General features: G+C 32.2%; 1 protein-coding gene across 1 annotated transcript; it reads right to left on the bottom strand.

The window, feature by feature from the left end:
• Positions 1-1,780: 1,780 nt before the first annotated feature.
• On the bottom strand, positions 1,781-6,565 carry LOC21397225 (lysosomal Pro-X carboxypeptidase). Its single transcript, XM_024168030.1, has 9 exons — positions 6,152-6,565; positions 5,640-5,826; positions 5,195-5,328; positions 4,973-5,085; positions 4,468-4,711; positions 2,954-3,106; positions 2,379-2,458; positions 2,212-2,261; positions 1,781-2,065 (listed from the first exon to the last, which is right to left on the bottom strand). The coding sequence occupies exons 1-9, from the start codon at positions 6,563-6,565 to the stop codon at positions 1,920-1,922; spliced, it is 1,521 nt and encodes a 506-aa protein (XP_024023798.1). The 3' UTR covers positions 1,781-1,919.
• Between the last annotated feature and the right edge of the window lie 5,670 nt (positions 6,566-12,235).

Here is a 12,235-nt window from a genome sequence, read left to right as displayed (position 1 = left end):
AGCAGGAATCAAGAAAGTAGCCCAAATAAAAAAAAAATTGAATAAAAATTTTGAATCTATCATTGATTTAGTGATGGAGAAATGCAGTGAACTTTCGGAGGCAAACTAAAAGTAGTTTCTCAAATTGATTTTTGAAGATGATCATATCACAGCTATCTTGCGCGTGCATCATCGGCCGTGGCTGCATTTTCACTCTAACTTAGTGGCATATGCAAAGTATTGAGTGATAAGGCGGGCCATACATCTTTCTACAAAAGTCCACAATCCTTTCTAATGGAAAAGTTCCTTTTTTTCTTCATATAAAAGCTAATCAACGTTGTGTGTGTGCGTAAAGGATACAGAAAAAGGTGGGTAATAGAAGTCGTAAATGGGAAGTGCTTTACCACCAAGACAACAACACGCAATAAAACTCCACAAAGCTAGTGGTGGCACATGGTCTATACAGTAAGGGATCCGGTCCCCATGACTCATTTTCTCCGTATTTTAAAACTCCTTTATAATAATATCACGTCACGTCAATTAGACGTTAGACATTTATTTTGAGGGAGAGAATTGTATTTTACTAAACAAAAGATACAAGCGTCAATGTGAATGAACCTCTAGTGCACGAGACAAAACTCTCAACTGAGATCAGATTCATCTATAAGATCTGATAAAGATCAGAGAGAATGACATACATACACCGAGATTCCGATAACAGAATAGTTCCTCAGCAGACCAATAATCGAGCATGCATAAGGCTCGTTTTGACAAAATCTCTACAATCGATGTAGTTCTTCAATCAATTGAGAGCAAGTAATTCGTAGCACTGAGGCCACTACTGCTCTGTATAAACACAAGTCTAACAAAACCAAAAAATCAACAAGACATAAATCTTGTAGACCGGCCACAAGTAAACTTGGAAAGTGGGAAGACCACCTTCGATATTATGGACTCGGAAACAAAAACCAAACCACAAAACACAAAATCTACAAAGTGGAAACAATACCCCCATTAAAGGAGACAAGAAAAAGGAATATGTGAGTCAAATAACCCATTAAGCTCTACAATAGAATGATGTAGAAGTACTTGTTCCCATTCAATAAGATACTAAGGCCATGTTTGGAATTGATCCCGTTTTTATTTTTCATGGTTTTTGAGAAAGAAAAAATGAAAACGTTTTTAAAACGGCATTTGGCGCAATAAAGACAAAAAGCGGAAATGAAAACGATTTTTTAGTTTAGTGTAAAATGAGAGAGAAATAAAAAATGACTTTTAATCGTTTTTCATTTTTTGTTTTCATTTTCTCCTCTCTGATGCAGAGGAAGAGAAAGAGAGACATGAATGGTTTTTTCACACTAAAAATAATCTCTTGATAAAACTATCAAACACATTTTCAAAAATGATTTCTGTCTGAGATTGAAAATGCTTTCATTTTCATTTTCATACAAAAAATAAAATTATTTTAAAACAAGTTCCAAACGCGCCCTAAAGTTCTTAAAGCACAAGGGATCCATTCTCATGGGATTATAATATCATTATTTTACGAGCTCAAATTCATAATTTATCTTAACCCAAGAAGTAAATTAGATGGATACAAATACTTTTAGAGAGTTGGCATTCGAATATATCATGTTTGTAAAAAGATTCAAGCTTACTTTACACATAAAAGTAATACAGGTGAAAAACTAGACTTCAAAAGTGATGCGAATCGTAATCTAAATGTGTTATTTTAATCTTTTAAGTTAGCCTTCAATATAAGGTTCACTTTTAAAATATGCACGAAAACGTTACATGCTCTTTGACAGAAAAGATAAAGTCTAAACATTCTTAAGAATAAATTTAGTGAAAAAGGTCTATAGCATTGAAGACCTTATTTTGGATATGATACTGAACTATTTTCGTTCAAGAAGAAATTAAATTGCCTCGAGTCTTTAGCATTATGAAGGTATTTTTCGCAAAACTTCAAGATCAAAATAGTACTGGGCGATCCATCTTTTAATGATATTGACTTCAACCTTCCGCTGCTTGACTAACCAATCTGGATCAGTTTCCTTTGCTTGAAGAATATCTAAGCAATGAGACCCTGCAAATTGATAATTTTGTCTTAGCATTAATTAATTAATTAAACTTCTACATGTAAATATAAATATATATTGTGATTTTTTTTTTTCTCTCTTCAAGTTTGCTATAAAATTCTCTGCTGGGAATCTGAATTAACTTGATACGCACCTTTGGTTGTGGTCACGGCAACAACACTCTTTGATATGTTCTCCAAGACCCTAATAGAATGATAGACAAAAAAAAAGTAAAGAAAAGCATTAATTAAGTTAATGAATTCAGGATATAAGTTTTTCTTACTAGTAATTTTATCTTGTTAGATAATTAGTAATAATTACCCTCCGCTGCTATAAGGGTCTCGCAGGCCGTTGGAGAAAATGATGTTGCTAGCAAACCTGCGGAGTATCAGCTTTATATCCTACAAAATTTGAAGTGTCAATTTTGGTGCAAGAAGAAATATTAGTAATAGTGTCAATCGCTAGCTAAGGCATATTTGGAATTGTAAAACCAACAAAAGTGATTCAGAAACATTAAAATTTCAGCTAAATTTAGCAAAAGCATAAACAAATCCATCCACGTTGCAAATGGTAAAATCCACTTTTGACAACTAGTAGTCTAATACCATTTAGTAAAGTTTCATTTTGTATTATTGAATTCATGAACCATTTAGAAAGTTTCATCATGAATTGTTTGATTATAAATATCGTGAACCTATATGTGTCGAAATCTTACAGGTTCTATAATATTAAAATAATTGTTTTGTCCTAACTTTACATCCCTAACAAGTCACAAGTCACATTTCATGTTTATGACATGTCATAAAGCTGTGTTTGCATAACGTGTATATATCATTTTTCTTAAGAGGCATGATTTGAAGAGGAGAAAACAGTCGTAAAAATAATGTAGTACATACTTTGCCTCCATAGTAAGTAGTGACCCAATGAGGGCGTGGAGGAACGTCATAAGCGGCCTTGCATTCATTTATGAAGTCCTGTAGCTCAAAAGGAGAAGCGGGAAACATGGTATTGTTGCTGATGCCTATGGGGATCACCATCTCACTGCATGTCTGTACACACACAGATATATAAATATATATATATATATATATATATATATTTACAAAAACTGGTACACAGACTAATCTCATGCATATGTGTGTAATGTATAAGTTTATTTACGGTTCCACCATCGTAACAGGTAGGTGTGAAAACGTAACATAATATTTATTTAACGTAATACTGACGTTGAAAATTTGACACGCAAAGATAATTAAATATTTTCATATAGTATTTCAACTTTCTAACATCCATATTATGTTAAATAATGTCTATATTATGTTAAATAAATGGCATGTTACATTTTTATTTTTATAATGACAGCGGAGTCGTATAACGACTTAGGTTAAAGTTCTTAAAGTAGCAAGCAATTGATACTGTTTTATTATTTTGTAAATTTTGTAAAGTATCCTTATGAAGCAAAGAAGGAAAAAAGAACCGAATGAGTCATTTCTTTCTGTTCCTGAAAATCGTTCATTCGAAAAGTTTTCTACTAAAAAAATAAATAAAATGTAAGCTGAGTGCTACTTATGGATAAGTACATCTAGTTGATATTTTTCTTTCTTTTTTTTTTTTTTCCTTTTTTGTTTCCCTTTCAATACACGATGACACAGATCTAAGGAAGAATTTATTGTATTGGCGCACGTGTATAGAGAATAATTATGTAAATGCAGGCGCACAAACTCTTATTTCAGGATATGTGATGATTGCAAGCAACGTTTTATGCCCAAAAATTGATAATAAGAACCACCCACCACAGCTTTCAAAAAGCAAATACTAAACGCCATTTAGTATTTCCATTTCTAACATTTTTTTTTCATTTTAAAAATAAAATAAAAAAACATATTTCCATTTCTAAATCGGCATTAATCTAATTATTTTTATTACTATAATTCTTTGCCAGCTATTTATATATACAATATGCTCGAAATGGCCAATCTTCGAAATTAAAAGAAGAACAATGATGAATGTAATCATCATAGAAAATAGATATTGACATTGATTTCAAATAATTTACATATTAATTTTAGGACCTACAAAATTATTATACACAAAAGTAATCATCATAGAAAATAGATATTGACATTGATTTCAAATAATTTACATATTAATTTTAGGACCTACAAAATTATTATACACAAAATTATCAGTCTTACAATTCGATTATTAATTAATTAAAAACCACTTTCACCACTACTGATATTAAAACATGAGGTAATAAATATACTTTATGTTATGTCAATGCTCATGAATAAGCAAAACTCCATGCACATTATAACTAAAAGAATTCTTTTTTTTCTTTTTTTCTTTTGTATATTTACTCTTTAAACAATAAAGGAAAAGAAAGAAGTATTTTATACATATATATTACCTGCCAATTCCAGCCCACATCAGTTTCAGAAAGATTTCGAGGTTGATTAACGTAACATGTCCTATTAGTTCTATAAGAAGCAAGGCCAGCGAATATTTTGCCCAGAATACCATCATCATTATTAGCTCCATCAATTGCTCCACATATCACATTAACTGGATATCTTGGTGGATGATTGTATTGTGCAGCAGTAGCATACGTTGATTCCAGGTGATCCTTCAGCTCTGATGACTTCTTTAAAGGACTAAATACAATTTGTATATATAATTTAACAAACTCACGGAAAAAAAAATCAACAAATTTTTTTTTTACCTTTAGGTCATATTGTTTTTTTGCATATGATCATCATACTATTATGATGTTCTAAACGAAATTCTTACATTAATAATACCAAGATCAAATTCAGGCCGTAAAAATAGAAACATATTGGAGTAGATAAAGTACGTGATGGAAATGAAAGATTGAAAACTTGTTCCAATCAAAAAATTAATCTAATTTTTATTACCGGCAAGTGTGGAATTTTTTACTCAGTAATGAGAGACCATTCGGCAAAGCAGCAACTTTATCAATTTCAGACCATGATTTTTTTATGATTTTATAGCAACTCTCGCTAGCTTCCTGCATAATTAATTTTGAGACATAAATGATTATATATATATATATATATACGAACATAGCATTGATTTCCAAAGAAAAAAGGTGAAAGAAGAATATAAAGTGTTATTACTATAAAATCCTTGGTGACAATGGAGTAGTATCCATCTTGTGATGTGATATTGTCAAAGTAAAGGATTGGAGCTGATGACGCAAGAGCTCCAAGTGCTATATGGGGATATTTCAGCCTAAACCAAGATGCTAACACTGCATATATATATATATATATATATATATATATAGAAAAAAATGTTAAACTTAATATTCGAATAAAAAAATGTACGAAAATTTCAGCTATGATGGTAAAAAACAACAGTACCATAATAAAACAATTTTTCATTCTATCCTAGGAAAGAATTTTCTTATTAATTTTTAAAATGATAAACATATATAATGAGCAACCTATGTGGTAAGGAATGATTAATGTATTTCAAGCAAAATTTTCCATGATCGGTAATACGTCCTAGTACATGCAATTAATGATGATTAATATAGGGGTTTGAATTTGAAGACTTAACTTCCTCCATAAGATCCGCCTATAACAATGACAGGCGATTTTTCTGCATGAAATTTCTGCTTTACATGTAGGAGAATTTCTGCATAATCTGCTATGGCTTGAGCCGAGTTGAAATATCCCAAAGTGCTTGCATTATTCAGTGCCTCTTCCCTTGACCCATATGGAATTGACTTCCCATAATATCTATGCTGATCAATTACCCAAAAAACAAAAAAAAACACATATACAATAATACATAAACAAACACATTCGTCTATATTTCATATATAAAAGCATACATGAATGCATATATTATGTATATAAATGTATATCACAAGAGTCTCAACCATCGATTGGGCTGAACTGGGGACGTAAAGACACCACTGATCCGAGTTAAAAGATATTAAAATCTCATTTTAAAATTAATACGGAAATTTGAATTAATAATAAGAGAGATAGAATTCTATGATTTAGATTTACTATTGTTTGATTATGATATGATGTCATGTATATATTTGTATAATATGATAATACCTCTATGTAGATTTGGAGAGCTTTAAACTCAAGGGCGTTATCAGTGAGGAATCCAATAACGGAGAGATCGCCGTCCAAAGGAGCTTCTGCTCCCAAATAAGCAAATATTGGTGCATTAGAGCCTCCCCAATACTTAGAGTTGACAACATATCGTTGTCGAAAAGTGGAGTAACTTTCTGGCCTATAGTTGAAGTGGTCGAGTGTTTGGTTGTAGAAAAACGTTTCATAATCTTCCGAAAGAGAATCCGCCGTCGGAGTTTCGGGGTCGTGAAGGAACGTTTCGTGATGACCAGTTGGACTTAGTTTCGGAATTTTATTAAGCTTTGAAGCAGAAGAGAAGACTGCGAAGAAGAGAAAGGGTAGAGAGAGAAATTGAAGGCATAAGTGCCATGAAATTATACGAGAGGTCTTCATGGCAAAAGGGTTGGAGGGTTTGGATCTTTTGCTTGTATATATAATATATATATATATATATGTGATATTTTATTAGTGCCTCTTCAACTTTAAAATCAATTTTGCTTTGTTCCATAAACTTTAAACTAATCTCATCTTAGTCCATTTTGTTAAGATTTTTGTTATAAAAAAAAAAAAAAAAAAAAAAAAAAGATCACATGACACACCCTCTTTTCCTATTGGAAATAAAGTGAGAATTTTACAATTTATAAGATAAAATGATAATGAATCTAAAATTGAAAGGGCACTAATAAAAGTATAAACATTGTAACTTATAAGGTCTAAAGCGAAAATCCAAGAAGATATTAAAACCTCCAAAAAGTCTTAAATTTAGCAAATGGGAACAAGTAATAATGACATGTTGGACTACGAAAGCAATTTTCTTTTTCATTATTTAGCGATACGTGTGTATGGATAGATTTTAGTTAATGATATCACACCAATTTCGCAAACCTTATAATGATTAATTAAGACTAGGGGCCGGCTGTTATTAATCTTCGCTGGTATGGATGACAAATGGAAAGGGACAGAGATGTGAAATTTGTGGTTGATAACCCTTCTTAAAGTTATTTTAAGTGGATTTCTATTTTTTTATTAAATTTTAAGAATATAATTTAGTTAAAAAAATTGGCGTTAATAAATTCTTGATTGATTTTTGATAAATTAATGATTGATCATGGTAAATCATTAATTACTTAATCATCAGTTTACCAACGAATATTTAATATATCAATTTACAATCACGTAAAATGTAAATGATTGGTTTCTAAATTTTTAAAAAAATATTAAAAACAGATTATTTTCGTACATATTCCCAGAAAATTGGGTTGGCAAATGTGTAACACGGACGTTGACCATTGACCTTGTCTAATTCCCCTCCAAGACTTTTTAAGTGGTTTAACTTTAGACACGTAATTTAGAGGAAGAAACAAAACAAGGCCGTATATATCCGATCTAAAACTTTCGATTGTTACAAAACCTTGTACATATTTAATTGAAATCATTATTGGCTCATTTTGACACTTCAAAGAAATTGAACGTAAATTCTGTAATTTTCTCATTTCACTTTATTCAAAACATTAATGGAAAGAATCTTTACAATAACTTTGTAACGTATAACATGTATTTATATAGTTGCTTGCCGTCCTATTTTGGTCCTTTCTTTATTATGCTTCTAAACGTCGTATTATAAATCGGATCTTTTTACGTATTTAATTACCTTTTTGGCTTAGATTGTAAGGCATGACTAATTAATATTCTTTTCCTAATTATAGCCAAGACCCCAAAAGGTCAATCCACTAGAAGCTGCTATATTCGGTAGAAACACTTGAGTCGGCAATCAGGAGTCAATAGTACTACCACAATTCCTTGTTTTTTTATTTATTTATTTTTTAAGAAAAGTTCAATTGCTTTTTTTTTTTTCTTTTTTTTTTAGAAAACTAGAAACTTTAAATTAACTTGGAAAGATCATACAAAATATAAGGTCCCATAGCCTTCGAGAAAACATTAATGACATGTTTACTTATCAGGAGTAGGGAATGAGAATTGGGATTTGGAATCAACTCTATGTTTACTTACCCATTTATATCTTAGAATGGGAGTGCAAATGTGTGGGTCCCACACCAATTTAGGGTTGAGGAATGGGATTGGCACTCCCCCCACCCCCACCGAATTGCCACTCTCATTCCTGATATTAAATACAAAGTTATGAATTTACCCTTAATTTTTCTCTTTTATTTAACTCTTTAGAGTTTATTTTCCTCTTTCTCTCTCAACCATTTACGATCTCCTCTTCTCCTCTTCTGCTGGTTCTTCAATTTGCAAGTAGGATATAAATCATCTTTTATTTTTGTTTTCAGTTTGCTTTTTTTTTTTTTTTTTGGGTTGAACACGTTGATTACTACTTTAGTTAGTTTTGCTGTTTCTGTGCGTGTGATGATGGCTACCAAATAAATTACAACTATTCCTCCTTTTTCTTTTGCTTTTCAAGAATAATAAAGACAAATAAGAGGGATTTGCTGTCAAGATTTTGGACGTACATTAATAATCTTTTTTCCTTATTTTAATTTAATTTGTTATGCCTAGGTTTTGGATGGATTGCATTCCTAGGTTTTGGACGTACATAAATAATGATTCTAGTACTCTAGTTTTTTTTTTTTTCTTTTTTTCTTCTAATTTGATTCTTGTGTTATGTTTATTGTTGTTCATTTTTATAATATACAATATAATACTAAATCTAATTTTATATGTTGATAATGTAGAGTACTCATGTCTAGACTTTTAGTACGAAAGAAGAGAGTGGTTGTAGTGATAAAAGAGATAGTTATGATGTTACAAATGATTATGGTTGTGTGTGCTGCTATGTGTACCTATATTTCTATTTATTATGAACGAAGGATACGAAGCCCAAAGATGGTTATAAGGGTTTATCAACAATTAGGTCACTTGTATGATTTGGTTTACGAAAGTGATATCAAGTGTGTGGCACAATTAAGAATGGATAGAGAAACGTTTAGAAGATTATGCAAGCTTTTATGTGAGAAAGGAGGTTTGACAAGCACAAGAAATGTAGCTATTGAGAAGATGCTTGCAATGTTTTTGCACATCCTAGCACATCATGTTAAGAACAGGGTGATTAGTTTCAATTTTAAGAGATCCGGAAGAACGATTAGTAAATGTTTCCACAAGTGTTTAAAAGTAATTATTCGGTGTCAAAAAGAATTTTAGAAAAACCCAGAACCAGTTTTGGAGAACTCAACTGACCTTAAATGGAAGTGGTTTAAGGTATGTGTTCTCTTTTTTTATTATTTTGAAAAAATTTGTTTTAAATTATATTTGTGTTCTTAAAATTTTATGCTTCTTTTTCATAATAATATAGAATTGTTTGGGAGCATTGGATGGAACGTATGTAAGAGTTCGTGTGCCAGAGGCAGACAAATCAAGATATAGAACAAGGAAAAATGAGATTGCTACTAATGTCTTAGGAGTTTGTTCACAAGACATGCAATTTATATATTGTTATGGAATTCTTCAATTTCAAGATTTATGCAACTTTGTTATATGGTTTACTTATATTTTATACATTACTTGTTCATTTTTTGTTTAGAATGAGTTCCATTCTAGCTTCTTCAACTCAAAGAGGACGAGGTCAAAATAAGCATTATTGGACAACACAACAGGATGACGCACTGATAAAGACATTGTCTGAATTGAGTCAAAACGCGATGTGGCGGGCTGATTGTGGTTTTAAAAATGGGTATTTGCTTCAATTGGAGACAATGATGGAGGCCAAATTACCAAGTTGTGCCATCAAAGCATCTCCTCATATTGAATCTCGTGTGAAATGGTTTAAGCAAAAATATTGTGCAATGACAGATATGTTGTCTCTTAGTGGGTTTGGATTGGACAATGATAAGATAATATTACAATGTGAAAAAAATGTGTATGATGAGTATGTTAAGGTACGTGTAATAAACTTTTTTCACAATGGTTGTTACTTGGTTGTTATTTAGTGAATTAACAAATGTTAGTTAACTTGTTTAACAAAACGAAAAGATGCTGCTGGTTTATATGGAAAACCTTTTCCTCATTATTACACTTTGGGTGAAATTTATGGACGTGATCGAGCTACAGGCATTGGTGCTGGAAATGCAGATGATGATGAGGAAGAGGTCCGCCAACAAGATACCATGAATGTAAATTTAGGTGTTGACTCAAATATGAATGCATTTGAAGAGAATTTCATGGAAAATGATATGTACTACAATCAGCAACCAAGTGTTCAACAGGGCCAACCATCTGAAAGCTCTCCAAGCGTTTCCACTCACAAAACAAAGACCAAAGGTAAAAATAAAGACAAGATATTTGAGAACATGTGCTCCAACATTGGGTCGATGGCCAAATCTGTGGCAGCAATGGTACCCAAATTAGATGGTCTCATTGATGTGCTTTCCACTGCTGACAAGGATTTAGCTGGATTACAAGCCAACTTGTATCAAGAAATGTTGAAAATTGATGGCTTAGATGATGATCATGTATATGATGCCACCAATATTTTAGCAACAAAGCATGATTTGCTACGTGTATTCTACAACATTCCGGATCAACTCAAGAAGGGATACATCCTCAAAATTCTTAGTCGTGGGGTTTAAGTATTAGATTAACCAATTATTAGTTTACTTAGATTATTCCGGATATATTTTTCGATTTATGACTTGGAACTTATGTTTGAAAGTTTATGACTTAAAACTTAGCTATTTTGTTCTTATTTTATTTCATCATCATATTCTTTTCTTGAAATTGAATTAAAATTTATTGAGAAAAATAACTTAGATGAATAATTAGGTGTGATTAAAAAAATCTAATTACTAGTTAGTTATTTTAATATATAGTTAGCATAATATACAAATTTTTTTTTTTAAAGTTGAACACACAAAAATCTACTAAAAGGGTAGGTAAGTAAATTTATAACAGTTTATTCTGATTCTGAGTGTAAGTAAACGCATGAATAGGATTGTGATTGATTCCGATTCTAATTCCTAGAACCTAAGTAAACAGCTTATTTTGACTCCGATTTCTGACTCTGATTCCTGCCCATTCCGAATTCTGTCCACTCCGATTGATGTCCACTCTGATTACGAATAAGTAAACATGGTCTAATAGAAAAGAGCTTTGTAGACAACCGAAAAACATAATTAGCTAAAAATGGGCCACTCTATTCCCATTACGGGCAATGTAACAAACAGTATCACTTTGCGCTCTAGAAACACAATCTTGAATATCTGCGATGATATTTGATTCAAGACCATGATCTGGAGGGCCCTGAATGGCGCGAATCATATTGATAGCATCCGATTCAAGGATCCACTTGTTAAAACCAAGCCGTTCAGCCAGCACCACACCCTCTCTTGTTGCAAAACATTCTGCTATATGCAAGGAAAAACGTCCATCCGTCCTCTTTGATATGGCTGCTAAAACAATTCCTTCCTCGTCTCTAATCACCATTCCAATGCCTATTGCATTCCACGATCGTTGCATACTTGCGTCAACGTTTATCTTGACCACATCAGCCGAAGAAGGACGCCAATTACGAGCTGCTGAAGCCAGCCCATTTGCAGCCTGAGAATCTACCCAAAAAAAAAAATACTCAGATAATCACTAAGCACCTGTCCTGCCCGATTAACCACATCTACTGGAGCCATAACCTTATTAGAAAACACCCTCACACTTCGATTAAAGCCATAAACTCCAAGTAATCATACATAAGATATCCAATTTCTCTTCCTTAGCCTAACTAGCTACATGTAAACATAAAGCAGCAAACGGCCAGGAAGAAAAAGAACTTACTAGAGTCTAAATAGGTGACTTCATCCACACTTCCAATGCAGCAGGACAATACCAAAGAGCATGACTTGTGGTTTCCATCTCTTCTCCACATCTCAGGCAGCTACTTGAGCACTTCACTCCACACTTCACTAAATGAGCCCTGACTGGAAGAATTTCATGAAAAGCTCGCCAAAGGCCGAAGCTTCCATAAACGAGACCACCATTTATGATCTACACCCCGCTCTGAGCTACCGGAAACATCCCAACATTCTATCTCCACTTTATATTCTGATTGAACAGAATAAT

Source organism: Morus notabilis, unplaced genomic scaffold (genome assembly GCF_000414095.1).
Source record: "Morus notabilis unplaced genomic scaffold, ASM41409v2 Scaffold1460, whole genome shotgun sequence".
Taxonomy (NCBI): Eukaryota; Viridiplantae; Streptophyta; class Magnoliopsida; order Rosales; family Moraceae; genus Morus; species Morus notabilis.
This window is presented reverse-complemented; position numbering and strand designations above follow the sequence as displayed.

Bases quoted from the DNA above. Each gene is read 5' to 3' on its own strand.
- LOC21397225 (XM_024168030.1), bottom strand. From the start codon at position 6,565: ATGAAGACCTCTCGTATAATTTCATGGCACTTATGCCTTCAATTTCTC. The intron at 3,107-4,467 runs GTAATATATATG...GTGTGTGTACAG, and splicing joins ATGTGGGCTGGAATTGGCAG to ACATGCAGTGAGATGGTGAT. The intron at 2,459-2,953 runs GTATGTACTACA...CAAATTTTGTAG, and splicing joins CTACTTACTATGGAGGCAAA to GATATAAAGCTGATACTCCG.